This window comes from Mya arenaria, chromosome 9, assembly GCF_026914265.1.
Source record: "Mya arenaria isolate MELC-2E11 chromosome 9, ASM2691426v1".
NCBI lineage: Eukaryota > Metazoa > Mollusca > Bivalvia > Myida > Myidae > Mya > Mya arenaria.
Window position 1 is genome coordinate 46,019,988 of NC_069130.1, and position 16,021 is coordinate 46,036,008.

General features: G+C 35.3%; 1 protein-coding gene across 4 annotated transcripts in view; it reads right to left on the reverse strand.

The window, feature by feature from the left end:
- Positions 1–358: 358 nt before the first annotated feature.
- The window catches only part of LOC128202645 (chromodomain-helicase-DNA-binding protein Mi-2 homolog), a 35,177-nt gene continuing 19,514 nt past the window's right edge, over positions 359–16,021 (reverse strand). For 2 of the 4 annotated variants that reach the window (XM_052903657.1, XM_052903656.1), the window contains 20 exons: positions 15,748–15,879; positions 15,219–15,336; positions 14,796–14,920; positions 14,380–14,472; positions 13,856–13,991; positions 12,918–13,078; positions 12,337–12,634; positions 11,762–11,933; positions 11,235–11,421; positions 10,296–10,766; positions 9,856–9,976; positions 9,197–9,259; positions 7,982–8,196; positions 6,746–6,807; positions 6,246–6,378; positions 5,697–5,892; positions 4,984–5,175; positions 3,873–3,938; positions 3,160–3,370; positions 359–1,375 (listed from right to left, as the gene is read on the reverse strand). In XM_052903657.1, the coding sequence (XP_052759617.1) occupies positions 3,201–3,370; positions 3,873–3,938; positions 4,984–5,175; positions 5,697–5,892; positions 6,246–6,378; positions 6,746–6,807; positions 7,982–8,196; positions 9,197–9,259; positions 9,856–9,976; positions 10,296–10,766; positions 11,235–11,421; positions 11,762–11,933; positions 12,337–12,634; positions 12,918–13,078; positions 13,856–13,991; positions 14,380–14,472; positions 14,796–14,920; positions 15,219–15,336; positions 15,748–15,879 (3,111 nt within the window). In that variant the 3' untranslated portion in view covers positions 359–1,375; positions 3,160–3,200. Of the gene's footprint in view, positions 1,376–2,368; positions 2,409–3,159; positions 3,371–3,872; positions 3,939–4,983; positions 5,176–5,696; positions 5,893–6,245; positions 6,379–6,745; positions 6,808–7,981; positions 8,197–9,196; positions 9,260–9,855; positions 9,977–10,295; positions 10,767–11,234; positions 11,422–11,761; positions 11,934–12,336; positions 12,635–12,917; positions 13,079–13,855; positions 13,992–14,379; positions 14,473–14,795; positions 14,921–15,218; positions 15,337–15,747; positions 15,880–16,021 lie in introns of all 4 variants that reach the window. The other 2 variants (XM_052903660.1, XM_052903659.1) reach the window with 2 other exon arrangements.

Genomic DNA, 16,021 nt, shown 5'->3' on the forward strand with positions numbered 1-16,021 from the left:
ACACTGTCTGGTATCATCAATACAAGTAACCAGCATCATTCTTAGAGTAACCAGCATCATTCTTATCCGGTATGTTGCATGCGGTTTTATTTTAATAACCGTTTTTGAAAGATGACCCCAATTGTTGTGGAACATTGTGGCCTTGACCTTGGTTTGTTGATTCGTTGTAGCGATGCTGGCCCCCATCTTTCTCAATTGGGGATATTTTAAATTTCACTCCTCTTATTCTTGTTCCACAGCCACAATTTCTGAAAAATGTAGCCAATGGGTGCAGGCAGCCACCACGTATCTATATTAATTATCTACAACATTAATTGGTGTGTTCAAGAAATTAGTTTAAACTGAACGGAGCAACGTCCCATTTTCACTAGTTTATTATTACAAAACAACAAAAACGTTGCCAAAAAGATCAACGGATTCAATAATCATGCATATATAATGATGTCAATGAAAAACAAACAAGCGCTTGAAATTGTTATAGTTAATGAAATAACATTCATTTTACCTTTAAGGTATTGTGAATAGACCTTAATTTAACAGTAACATAATATAAAACCATGATTTTGTTCCTGGAACACATGCAATTTGAACAATATGCTGGAATAGTGAACATTATGTTTTTCGATGGCTGATATAAATACATGTTGATTTGATGAAAGAAATTTAATGATGAGCAATTTATAAACGATTTCACCACTAAGGGCGATTATTAACCAATGGAAAGACATTTCTACAATGCAATATGGAACAAATGATACTTATTATGATTATTTTGGTACAGCAATAACGTACATGACTTAAACCACACTTCCTATCACAACAATGACACGTTCATTTTTAAAAACAAAAAGCCAACTCATCCAAATAATATTACTTGCATGCCTACAATTATTCTCTTTATTCTCTTGTTTATAAAATAATAAAATTTTCACAATCACAGTGGAAGAAAATCTTTTAACTTATATTAAATAATAATATTATTATTTGTAGGTCAGCGTTTATGTTTATAAGTATATAAAGTGAATTACTTATTATCAAAATTGAAGCTATATATCTATATTTCAACATAAAACCAACAATGTTCCATAAGAAGTGGCTCAGCTGTCATAGCAACCGTTGTAACATAAGTGTGGGTATGAAAATATGTTTTGTCTCATTCTCAAAAGACTAGGACTTATAGCATTATTGGTCCAGGGACAGTATTCATCCTAGATTGGTCCAACATTTTAATGTTCTAGAGACAACATTCTTGTAAGTCTATTTTCCATACACATCATTCCCAGCACAGCTATAGTTATAGTCTATAGAGTTATTTCTTTTCCCTGGCTCTACTCTATACAAATTGCCTCCTTCGTGCATCCTCCAATAGTGGGATCTGAAGAGTGTAAATAACAGTTCAGTTAAGAATTTATTCCATATCAAAATCATTACTTGTACTATTGTGGCGGACAAAAATGAAACAATTGTCCAATACAGTATTTATCTATCAGTAAAAAATCAAACAACTGTCCAATACAGTATTTATCTATCAGAATTCTATCAAGTACTCGAATTGTGTACCTGGCACACACAACTTGACCTGGCTGTATGATAATTAAGTCTTAATTAAAATAGAACATAATGCGTTCCATAAACATTTATGAAGAAATAAGTCATTTTAAATGACATGTGCCGGACAAAAATGAAATTAAAACTGGCAACATCTAAAGAGTCAAAATATGCTAAATAATTGGCACCTTTCATAAGCTATTTGTATCAAAATCTTTTTTGCAAAGCATTATACAGCATGTGTGAAAATTGTATGTTATGTCTCTAGACAATGTCTAACACAAGCAATCTATTGGCAAATAAATTATGCTCAGCTGGATATCTATAACTACTACTTGGGAAAGGTACAATAAAATAAAAACTAGCATGTTAGGTTAGTTAATTAGATGTTTTACAGCCAAGACACTTAAGTGTATCGGTCTGAAAAATCATTTATGTCTGAGGAATATCATTCTACCCGAGGTCAAAGTTGTGGGATGTAGTTGAACTATGTAAAGGAACGAGGCCCATTTACAATGTACATGTTTTCAAAGAAACAACTAGCATATCTTATAAATTATTTAGGGCAAATACCAATTTGTGCAAGCAGTCAACAATTAACAGGCATGTGGAATGTAGTTGCCAATTCTAGACTTCATCAATATGTCTAGTTCATATACTATCAAGTTAAACGTCTACAAAATGCTTAATAAAGGTTAAATTAATAAAGGTGACGCTAAATCAATGTTTCAATAGAAAGAAGAAGCAAGAAGCTAGTCTACAAAGCAAGCAAGGTTATACAGAGAGGTCACACATACACAGAAGCGGGTAACATACATACCTATACTCCATAAGCCTTAAACTTCTTTATTGACCACTCACTAAAAAGTACAAGTTTCATGATACACCATCAATATTTGAGAAATTCTTGCAACTAAACAGACCAGGGGAAAAATGTCCATCATGGCACTTTAAACAGTTACCAGTACACTTCCATTCCTTTCTACTAAATAAATCTTACTAAAAAATTAAGAAATCTCAAATTTCAAGTGTTTACAGACAATAAATTCTCTATTGCATTGAGTTTACCATTGGAAGCAGGTTTTATTTTTTTATTCTTTCGAGTATATCTTCACCCAAAAAGGAAGGAAAAATGAATCTGTGCAGTATTAAAAACAGTAACGCTGGAGTTTGTGGCCTGACTGATAAAAAAAATGCATTCTTGAAAAGCATCCATTACACCAAACATCCTGGAAAATGTAGTCTAGACACATGCAACACCATATTGCTTAGCAACAGAAACCTACACCCTACAAAGTAACTTCCTGTCAGAGCACAAAAGCAGCTGCCCTACAGTACCACTGCACATCAAAAACAACCTCGAGCACCAAAAGCATCTAAACAGGGTCATTGCCAAATATAATGATAAAAGCGGCAAAGGAGAATAAAATGATAATGAAAATATCCGGCTACTTGAATAAAATCTCCACAATAATATGCATAGCAGTGAGAACACCAGCTACTATATAATTCAAAACATGCAGGTAAGAATACCACAAAAGCGCCGTAGAACTTTCTGTTCAAAACTAAAGATAGTGTAACACCGCTGTTATTTTGCTGTAGAACAAGTACCCAAAAAGGTGACAGTGGTATTGCGGGCGCTGTTCAACGATTCAATGATGCGTTGACATGGGTGTAAGCCCATGGAGGTCAAGCCCAAGGGAGCGGGCAACTTCTGAGCTCCAGAAAGCGGGTACATCACCCCCTGGCCCAGAGATTGGCCCATATAGTCCATGGGGTGGGGCCAAATTGGGTGCAATTTGGAAGCCAGTTTCCAGCGAAACTACCAGAGAAGAGAAATGTTATGCTGATACTGATATTGCTAAAGTTTCTGTTGCTATTATTTTCAAGATGAAGGGAGAAATGGGAAATGCATACATATAATTCTTAGAGATATGTTTATATTTTCCAAACACCAGATTTGAATTTACGATGCAAGTCATTTGAAACATATGCTCAAAGTTAATAGTCGCATTTGAAGTTTAAATTATATAAGCAGCCAGTGGGAAGCAGTTCAATTAGATGGAGCACCAAGGGCAGAATAAGTCTCAAAGACTGAGAAATTTCATCGTAATAAATGCAATATATTTGGATCCTTTTTTCCCAGATTTTCATTACATCATGTGGGTAAAAATGAAGATGTTCGAATTGACATTAGATAAAGAAGACAGAACATTTTCACCGCTACCCCTTGAATATTAATTTATTAATGGTTTTATACATCTCTGGCTGCTTACAGAAGAATCAAACAGTAGAATCAAATGAAAGAATTGTTAACTAATTACCTGGGGTGCCTGCTGCTGACCGGTGCCCAGCTACATTAGGAGTACCGGTACCTGACTTGCCTCCAGCTAAAATCAAACCACATTTTCTGTTGTTAATACGCTTCACAGGTACCAAACAATATCAGAAATATTGTCTGAAATATTTCTGTGATAATATAAAAATAAACTAAAAATACTAGAAACAAAGATACATGCAGGGCTTTTTCTGCCCATTTTGGGAAAAAGACCCTAGACATTTTGGGAAATTTTGCGTCGTGAAAATGCGGAAATTGGGAAATTTAACAGTGAAAAGAAAAAGCTGTCTAGTCTCCTGTGAATAAGGAAATAATTTAATATTAGTTTATTTTCCCTTTAAAAGACCCACAATGGCTGAAATATTAATCCTTGGGGTGTAAATATCTATTGCAATAAATCATGACAGATAATATTTCATATCTCTAAATGTGATGAAAATCAATGATTTCTGAGTTCAATTACCAAAAAAAAACTTCACATCACATAATTTATTAGGATGTTGAAAATGAACCAGTACAGGTAAAAAGAAATTCTAAAAAAATTTTGGATTGGGATTTTTTTCTGAAGATTGGGAAAAATATCTTATATTTTGCTTTGGGAATGGGTCCGATAGTCGGACCCGTGGGTACTATAGAAAAAGCCCTGACATGTAGCTGTTTTTTCTTAAAAATTATGTACCTACATGTATAATGTAAAAATTTTGAGGCATTAGTGGCTATGTTTACTCTGCCTAAACCCCTCATTGTCTGCTGAAAAATTTTGTGAAACATTTGAAGACCGCCAGTAATGGTATAAGCATTATGTGACAAACCTGATAAATTCAAACAGCCAAACACAACTAAAACAAGACATTTGAGTGTGCCACTATATGATTGACAGTCAACAACTGGCACAAATGTCAATGCCATGTTTTGTTTATGTTTTGAAACCCATTCAGAATGTTGAGTCTGGCTGATCAAGTTTGGGGTTAATAACATGACCCTTGTTTTCAGAGAACAACTGTGATATGAATGTGCTTTGTTTAAACGGTTTAGGAGTATGCTTCACCAAGTTCATTTCAAAAGGGTGGGAATGCATATGGTAAACAGTGACTAACCTGATGTGGAGGGGCTGGGTGCTGCTGGGGCGGCAGTGACAGGAGCCTGACCAGGGTTGACCAGTCTGCCCAGAATAGATCTCTCTGACATCTGTAGTCTCTGTGTTACAGGAGGGACCCTCGCCAGTGTGGCTGGTAACCGGCTAACATCTTGCTTCATGTCCGATAGCAACTCTTCTAGTTGATTCAGTACTGGAATTAAAAAATTATGATTTTTTTTAGATTCAGATCACAGTAAGATATGAAAATAGATGAGGCAGTTAATTGGATTTTGATATCCAAGGGAGGGTAAATTACACTTTCAACATGATCAATTATCATCATCAAGTTGACTATTGCAAATACCTGTGTACTAAAAATATCCTAGACATGTTTTTTCCAGAAAATAATACACTGTGTACTTGTACAAATTATTTTGAAAATATCAATTAAAGAGATCAATTCACACAGTATTTCACAATCGGAACACCTCTGCAATTATATAAAAGTTATGACATTGGAAATAATAGGTCTTTAAAAATAGTCCAGCATGGCAGCACCCATATTGAAAATGTGATGTTTGTGTTTTCAATCGTCAAAGGACATATTTAATGTTTTAGGGCGGTGCCTCATCACATTTTTGAATATTTTGAAGCCTATTGATGGGATCATCCCAAAGGTTGTCAGAGATGGCCGAGTTAATACAATTGAGTATTTCACTTATATTTTCCAACCTTTATGCAATACTGCATTTGCAGGCTTATTGCCAGCCAAGGACTCCTTGGACAGATGCTGATGAGATTCTGCAAGGCATTCCAGCTCGGCAAACCTCGTATTCAGAGCCATGGCAGGGTGAGTGGGGTCCTGTGTAAGGTTCAGGTAGGCAGCCCGTCTCAACTGCTCTTCTATGACCAGACCTTGTTCTAGGAGCTGTGGAGAGAGAATACCTTTATACACACACGGCCATATTCTTACATTTAAGTTATTTCTTAACTTGAGTCAATACCTAAGACATTTGAAGCCATATTTAAAGAAATGTACAAGTGTTTGTAACATAAAAGTTTGAATATTCAATAAAATCAAGTATTTCAAATATCAAAAGGTCATTAAACAATATAACAAGCGAGATACTTAACATAAGAAATTGACTTACCGGTAAAATCAGGTATGACTTAAGATGTTTTATAAATACTGACAAAAGTCTAAATGCACTGCAATCATTTGTACAGGGTTAGATATGTGACTATAATCCTAAATGGATGCAAGTCATTGAAAAGTGTTACCTTGAATCTCCTTGCCAAAAATTTGTTCTTAATCTCGAGGAAGTTTCCTTTTCCCTGCTCTGAGAGGAAAGGCTCGTTGATAACATGGAAACGGGTGTCGTTCTGCATATCCTGCCAGCGACCATACCCGTGACTGAGGACCAGGGTTAAGGTAAATACATGCATCAACTTCATAGTTTTCAATAACAATTCCATGATTTAAATGCCAATTAGTCAAATTATACTCTCAAACAAATGAAGTTCAAGATAAAAAAGAACTTGATTTTGAAGTTAAAAAACAGAAAACCCATGTGTAGTTTCCAGATTATATTTCAGATTTATTAAAGTACCTACATATTAAAACTAATTGATCTGTGTAAAATATTCTCTGAAAGGAAATCATAATACTTCTTTTAATAAGATTTGATTATTGATACCATTTCGGTTCCTATTTTGCAACACTAGTATTGAATGTAAAAAGGAATGGACAGGAGATTTACAATTCAGCAATGAAAGGATACGTGACAAGTCCTGCCAGAAGCCAGTAGTCATGACGACGGTGCCAGACTTCATGTTCTCTGCCCTGGAAGAGAAGATTTATGCATTGCTTACAAGGAGATTTTTTATATTTTATAACGAGGTTGTTGTTTTATTATATAAACACTAGTGATGAAACGATTATCGAGAACAATCGATTAATCATCGCTGACAATGCTATGTCGGCGACAATCGATAGTAGTTAACCAAAATCGATGTCGCTAATGATACTTCCGGTAACTAAATATTGTTTTTTTTTGGTATAATTCGAGTAAATGACAATTTTTCTTTCCAGTAAATTCGTCGAGTTCAATTTAACAAGGGAGGTCACTCTTTTACACAAATGCGGTGAATGTAAACCACTTTGCTTAATAACTTACAGGCTCTCCCAATTTTTTTTTAATTGTTTATATATTTCTTAAAACCTTCTTCAATAACCTGTCTCTATGGTGTAGTGGGTCCAGTCTTACCTGTAAATACCTGGGATCCTTGCTCGATGCATTCCGTTTTTGAAACCTTTTTTGGTATCGCTTGTAATTTATTAATTTACTTTTTAGCGACAGTTATTTGAAATTAAGATATTCTAATGAAATTTGCAATATAGCAGGTTAGTGAATGTTAAGCTAGTTCACAAATATTTAATATGCTTTTACATGGATAAAATGCTAAGATAACTTACTTGATGTGGTGTGCGTCATTTTGCAATTGATGTGCAATTATTAAGTATGTGTTTTGTTGTTATGCTTTTTCATTAAGTTATCAAAGACAGAAAAAGGTAATGGAAATTTACTTACTGTTGCAAAAAGCATGACTATAGCATCACACGCACTGATTGCAGGTTTAACCATTAAAATGATCATGATGATACTATGTATTAAGAATGTATTCCTTACTGATGTAATGAACTTCCGATTATTATTCGATAGTAAATCGAAATGCTTAGTCCGATTCGATTCGATTATCGATAGCAAATGGAGTCCGATTTTCAAACACTAATAAACACTGTTTTTTTACTACATAGAATATTCCCCTCAGAAGTTTCCTTCACTGACCTAAGAGAATTACAACCCTAAATTACATGCAATTTAAACATGGCAGACTTTACGAGCATTTATTGAAACAATAATTGCTTTTATATCAAATAACATCCTTTTTATATCATTAACAATCTGTCACTAGTCAATCATTCAATATAAGATCATCTAATAGCTGTCACTCACCTTAACAAGAGCTCTCTGTTCATTCTGCCAGAGTGTATGAAGCTCGGTAAAACCTCCGTCGGCAATGTTGAACATAAACTTTTGATTTACTTCCTCTTTCTTCGTCCCGTCTTCAGCCTTGTCACTGTCTGGTTTACCAGATTCTGACTTAGTGTCCGACTTGGCATCACTGTCTGGATTCTCGGCCTTCACCTCTGGCTTTTCATCTTTTTCTTCTGAAATATTAAATAGGGTCAATAGGGTCCTCATTTGTAGTTTCAATGTAGTTTCTTCACCTGATCATTTAGACCATATGATGAAGGAACCTGCATGCTCACAAGATAAGGCCAAAAAAAAAAATGATTTGGTTAGTGTAACATCTTACATCCTTTTTAAAAACAGGTAGGGTAGGCAGGCTTCTTTTTTATAAGGCTTTATATAAAAATGTTATCGTTAAAATTGGGAAATGGTGTTAAAGTAATCTTCAGTATAAAGCTTAAAAGGTTTAAAACACCATTAAAACACACACAAAATCAATTGACTAGAAGAACAGTAGGGGCGGAACTAACCTCATAGTTAGGGTTGGGAAAACCAAACCAAATGAATTTTTTTCTCGGCCTTACTAAAATAACCAATTCAGACATTCTTTGTCCAATTGCGTGCATATGTCATACAAAAGATACAATAAATAATAAAATGTAAAATTGAATTATTGCAAGCTTTCATAAACATTGTTAAGGCATGAAACAAATCAAAGATTAACATAAAAACTGTTTTGAACAATTTCCTAAGTAGCATATTGAATGGCATATTGTAGGAAAGTATCACTGTTAGCCTTTAATGTAACCCAGTGCCTTAAGAGCCTATATACACTCTAAATGGGCCCCCTAAAACTGGGCTGATTATTTGCCACACAGCTTTATGCAAGGAAAACCAGTAGATCATTTTTCTGCTTTAAGCCAATGTGGGTACAATTTCATGCAGCAGTTATACAATAAAATCACCATTTGTTTCAACAAGTGTGAGGTTTTGTTGATAAAAGATTTGATAAGGCGAGTGTAAACATGTTCTCTTAATTAGCAACTACACATAAGCTAGTGATAGACAACCAGCCACTGTCAGCATCCAGTCACTGGGTGCATCAGCATCCAACCACTGACTATAAAAATGCCCTTCGTCAAAGTAGCAATGTCAATTGCATCAATACAACAGCGAATCTGATGAATGTGTACCGACCTTTCACTTCATCTTTACTGGAATCATCCTTCTCTTCCTTCACCTCTTCTTTATTTTCTCCCTCTGCAAAAACAAACTCCATCTCGTTAGTTTCAAACTTTTTCCAAGAATTTACAATTTCCTGATTTTCAAGGATAATTAATCATACTGTTATCTGCATATCATAACATGGGATCTCTTCAGACAGAACACAAATAAGTGAGGTACTATATGCCAACTTATTTTAACATTTTTCTCACAAAAACAAAGTGTTTATCATGTTTGCATATGAGAGTTCAGAGTATCTTTACAACCAGATAAGCCTCCATTACTAGAGCTGATGATGATGATGATGATGATATATCAACAAAAAAATGCAGAAAAAAAATAGTTTTTCAAACATTTTGGGACATATACCACTGAATAAAAATAAAAAAAATGTGAAAATTGCAAAATTCAGGTAATGGTATACATGCTTCCAATACACTGTGTTGCTAAAGAACTATGGGTGCTGGGTTGAGATATGTTTTTGCTTTTCATTAAGTTGCAATTTTTAAAGACATTTCATTTGTTGAAATTTCCAAATGCTGCAACAATACCTGCATTGTAAAATGATTAAAACCAATGCAACCAGGACTTATAAACAGACAAAAAACAGAATACAAAATTCTGATACTAACCAGCTGTTTTCTTGTCCTCAGTTGCCTCCCCTGTCTCCATGGGCTCCTGTTTAGTTGCCTCCCCTGATGGCTCTTCTTTTGTCTCCTTGGATTCTCCCTCCTTCTCTTCACTCTTCTCAGGCTGAAAGTATTAAATTATATTTTAGAATCGAGAACCAATTTATATTTATCATTCAACTATATGAATAGCCATGAAACATTGAATAACAGTAAAATATTACTTTTATGTTTAAGTTTTCATCATTAATTCAATAGTCGTTTTTCATCATTAATTCAGTATTCGTTGTCAATACAATTTTTGTATTTATTGAACTTCTGAACTGGTTCCTTAGTCCAAATAAAGGGTTATCTTTCTGGTTTACATAAAATTATACAAGTGTAAGCTCTAAACAGAATTGACTGTTATTTTATTCTTATTTTACTAGTACGGCAAGATATACCTTTTCATCAGTTTCCATCTTCTCTTCTTTACTCTCCTCTGCTTTCTCGTCTTGTTTTTTCTCAATCTGCTCTTCTTTCTCCTTTCCAGCCTCTTGCACTGATTTCCCCTCTCCCTCACTTTTCCCGGTATCTCCCTCCCCTTTGTCACCCTCAGTTTTTTCACTTTCTGATTTTCCATCTTCTAATTTCCCATCTTCCGATTTCCCACTTTCCGCTTCATCTTTCTTGCCATCACCAGCTCCATCTGTACTCTCAGCACCATCAGCCTTTTTCTCTCCATCTTCAGCAGCCTTCTGAGTATCCTCAGTTTCCATCTTATCATTTTCCACCTTTTCCCCTTCTTTGGTCTCTGCGTTAGGAGCAGGAGAGGGGGCAGCTGAATCTTTCTCTTCTTTTGTTTTCTCAACCGCCTCTGTGGCTTTCACATATGGCATACTGTTGATCCCATTGATAGCTTCAAACTCTTGTACCTGTATAATACACATATAATATCAAAATCAAAACAAATACAAGAAAATACAGTCATATACAGTTACAAATGAAGATAATATTCAGCAATCTATGTGCACATCATTTGACTTTATTAGAGGTAGCAATGCCATTTAATCAAAACACAAGTTTTACCATTAAGATATCTATGATACTTATACAACATGTTAATAAGGACAAAATATGGTAGTATCAAAATTTGCAATTATGTGTTGGTTTTTTATGCCTGGGTATACAATATTATTTTTGTTTCATTTAAAAACGATGTCATCTAAAAGAAGGAATATGTGCATGATTGTACCAAAAACCATATAATACAAACAAGGTTTTTGCTTGAGAAATAGATCATTCAACTTTCTAATTCTGTTTAAGATTCCTAAAATTTGTAAAATGGGTAGACTGTACAAAAACAGATAACTGTCTAACAGCATGTATAACATGTATCTGACCTTTTTCCTGACCAATGACATGATCCCAATCCTAGTAAGTACATGTTGCCGTGACAGCCCCTCTCTGGGAACACCGTCAGCGAATGTCTCCGCATTGTCGGCTCCCGGTTCACACAGGTGGCGCATAAACAGGGATACGTAAGCCCTGAATACTTTCTCTGACTTGCCTCGCAGATCTCGAACCAACCTGAAACAGACAGCAGTTCTGTGAAAAAACCCTGGTATGTTGGTACATAACATGATGATGTGACAGAATTATCACACTGATTTCTTTTTTTTTCCAATAAAAAACAGCATTGCATGCAGTCTTAAAGGTAAACTATTTGGATATGATCAATGGCCATAACTCCATCACATGATTATATCGTCCAACTATTGTTTCACATATACTCAGAGTTAAATGTATCCTGTTAGGGCATGCTATACCTCATAACTGCATTCAGAAAGGCCTTACGAAACCTGGCATTTAATAAGAGGGCCTAACTCTACCACATATAAAAAACAACATTCTCACATATGTAACTTACCATTGAGAGTTAAATGCATCCTGTGGGGGCATGCCGTATCTCATGACAGCGTTCAGGAAGGCTTTCCTTTGTCTCGCATTGAATCCCAGGACCTCAATCTGTCCATTAACCCTGGCCAGCAGTGGTGGTAATGGTCTGTCTCTCTCACGACGCTCGGAGCGCTTGCTTCGGCCTGGACAAGAAAAAGAACAATTGATTGATGGAAAGAATTGCATACAGAATGAACTTTCAACACTTATATTAACATTCCCTACATAAAGTTTGCTAAAGAATGTTAAAGCATGTTTTTCATGCTAAAATGTTGATAAGCGTATGTTTTTAAAACAGTATCTTTTTTTAAAGTCTAAATATTTATACTGCATTTAGTCTAGGGGGTCTGTGTATTCCAGATATTAGAGGGACATAAAACTCCTTATAATAAGACTTTGATAATTTGACAGGCAGACTGAACAGATAATGAGTTTTATAGAGGTTCAATACATAACTTGAATATCCCATTCAATGCCTTGAAACATTCAATATTATGGTAAGAACTGGAAGTTTGCATTTAATCATAAGTAAAATCATGCACTCACCAGCTCCGTCTTTCTGGCCCTCCCCTAAGAATTCTTCGTCATCATCATCCTCATTCTCCCCATTATGGCTGAAGTCGGAATCATAATCTGACATGGTCTCCTTCCAAGCAACGTCGTCCTGAGTTCCAAGGGTGGCATCATTATAGTTGACCTGTTTCCTGACTCGTTTGCCCTTTCCAAGGGTTCTGGCAAGATCCTCCTGTTGCTGCTCGTAGTGGTGACGGAGCAATTTCTCCCAGTAGGCGGGGTCAGCATGCTCTGCCTCCTGTTTCAACACTTCTGTCTCTTGTTCCTCCTCCTGAGATAGTAAAATAAGAATAAAGAATTGAAGAATAATTATTGGTCCCAGTAGCAGTGTGTGTATACAATATGAGAAGCTATGTCATAAATGATATGCTGGATAACTTAACTATTCCTTCACCATTTTTTATGGAACATAGCGCAGTCTACGCCACTTAGGGAGCCCGGCCTTCTGTCTTTTACCAAACAAGCTTTTTCACAAAATTGCCGCCTGATAATTTGGGTGGAACGTAAAGTTACTTAAATGCAAATGCAAGCAACTCTACCAAGCTAATACTTACATCACTTTCGCCCTCCTTGACATTGTAGGCAGCCACCTTGAATGAGTCAAAGTAATCATTCATAGCTATTTCCTTTTCTTCCTGGGCTTCTTTAGATCTATCCAGAAGCTGTGAGATAGCTTCGTCAGTGTACACAATACGCTTTTCTTCATCATCATCACCTGAGGAATGATAAGACACCAAATAATTAAACAAAATATCAACAGTTAATGTAGTCTACATGTATCTGAAATTCATTCACAGACATCATGCTTCATGTCACAGTCATTGAAATTAGACTTTTGGAAGAGCAAGCCCGAATTCATATACTATAGCTTGGCATAAATAAACCCCAATTCTTCAGTTAAACATGAAGCATTAACTCATCAAATATTAAAGCCAGAGTATAGAGCCTTGTATGTATTGTCTCTGGCAACATGTGTACCAAGTTTCATTTGTATATTTTTAATGATTTGTTAGATATGGCAAATGTTAAAACAGACATCAATGCAACCAAAAATCCTTGACCATTTTATCTTCAAAAACAGACAAGCTTACAATACCCTCAGGAAATATAAGTTTCAAAAGTCTTTACTAACTTCTGTTATTAAGTCTATTTGTTTAAAAGACTTTACATGGAAATTAATGCAATATTTAATAACTGTTGACAAATCACTAAGAGAAACGTTTAGGTGCAAAACAATTATACCATTACATTTCATGACACTTAATTATTTTACATAAACTATAAAATATTTAATTATTCACCTCGAATATGTCAAAGTTTACAGGTAGTCACTTCCGTAGGTAATCAATATTGTATCAATTCTGATTGGTTGCTTTATTTTGCTATAGTTTTGGTGCAAAAATTTCCGCGCTAAAATATTAATTCGATCTTTGTTTGTTGCGCCTGACAGTTGTCTTTTGAAATAAGTTATTTAGAAAAATAGTCTTCATACCCTCCACTTCTTTAAACAGTTCTTCTGTTCCAAATTTCAAGATATCATCCAGCTCTTGTTTAGACATGGAAGTTGTCTTGTTGCCAACTCCTGGTCGTACCACTAAATGCTGCAACATCATCTTTTTCTTTGCTACCTGCAGACAGTTCAATAAAGAAACATAAATACTAAAATATTGTGGTTGAAACTGAAAAAATACCCTTACTTACAGTCATTACTTTAAAGACAAAGCTATTCAAAAAGAGTTATTGATCAAGCTCATGTCACAGTTGTGTTCCCAAAGGTGTTGGATGTGCTTTGGTTTGTTCACATTAGTGTGCAAATTGGTGTAGGCTGGATCCAGTTTTTCTAGACAGGTCAAAAGACATTACCACACTTATTCTGTTGCCATAGCCGGACAAATTAAAGTGGGCTGGAATTTCTATGGGTAGGTTGGGAAACACATTTTATAACACCTTACTACTTCAATTGAACTTTTTTTGAACTGCTAAGAAAAAAAGTTGAAAATTCTTGTGAGTGCCTACCTGTGTGATTCTCTCTTCCACTGAATTCCTCGTCACGAACCGATAGATGAGTACCTTGTTTGCCTGACCAATCCTGTGGGCTCTACTGAATGCCTGAAACATCAAATAACATGTGTATTCATGTCAAAACATACACTGCAAAACTCATTGTTCTGAGAATTATACTTGTTTGCTATGTTCCAATTCTGTTTTTAGTCTTTTCATACTTAATGCTATGTTACTGAAGATGTTGTGTGCCCATAAATTATTGGCAATAATATAAATTATTTTTTATCTTTTGTTGAGCAATACTTATGTTGATGCAAGAGTAATGTTTACAATAGCAACCACAAGTTGCTATGCCACAAGTGAGAAAGTCTTGGCTCTTATTAAAAATCTCATGTGATCTAATTAATCCTACATTACAAAATGCTCACCTGTATGTCATTGTGAGGGTTCCAATCAGAATCGTAAATGATGACGGTGTCGGCTGTAGCCAGGTTGATGCCCAGACCACCAGATCTTGTGGATAACAGGAATGCAAACTGTTCTGCTCCAGGAGCTGGATAAGGAAATAAACATGACAGTAAAAAGTTCTGCTCCTGATGCAATAATTATTAAAGCTAGAATTATGTGGCTTGTCATACATGTATGTACTGTACCTGGAAACATGTGTACCAAGTTTCATAAGAATATCTTGGAAGGTTTTGGAGTTACAGCCAAGGTTAAAAACTAGCTTAAAAATCATCAACACAATATAGATTTACCATTCCCCTTACTTTTTTTTATCATTTTTTCCTGCACCCACTGACCATGAAAAGCAACATTTACTTCTTATGGTTTTCATATGTCACACATACCATTAAACCTGTCAATGGCGTCTTGTCTCTGAGATCCCGTAATAGCGCCATCAATACGCTCGTATTTGTAACCCTCGTGTTCCAAGAAATCTTCTAGAATATCCAACATCTTTGTCATCTGTTTGCGAAAAAATAAATAGAGAATATTTGTAAAAAAAATGCCGGAATTGTATTATTAGGTACTCACTGAAAGCATATGTCAGGGATGAGATTGACCTGGCAGCTGGAGGGCTGAAACCATATCAGCGAGCGGTTTGAACAGGGCTTTAGGCATGAGATAGGGGTAAAAGGGTGTGAAGCACCCTGCCACAAAAGCAAAGTTGGCTTTTAAGAGGCCCTTTTGAGGGTTGTTATGACTTCAAATTTGAAACAAACTGGAGTGTCAATACTTACAACAAATAAGTTACACCAAAAAGCAAACTGTAGCCATTAGACCCGCTGAAATCTACGGACAAATCACATCCATGTATTTCTATTTCGCAAAAATCATCCTATTGGATGAGGCCTGCATTTATATTGATTCACTCACCTGTGAGAATATAAGTACTCTATGCCCGTCCTCTTTCAGCTTACTCATCATTTTGGATACCAAAATCAACTTGCCAGACGCCTTCGTCAAGGCTGTGCCTTCATATGCATTATTGTGCGTGCGAGGAGCCTCCTATAATATCAGGTAATTTGTTCATAAAAGCAGTTTTGCAAGAGTATTCTGAAAATTAAGCATTGCTAGGTTATTTGTCAAAATATTTATGTATTTAGTTGATAAGAACACTTTAAAAGTGTAAAATCTGTTTTATTTTCAA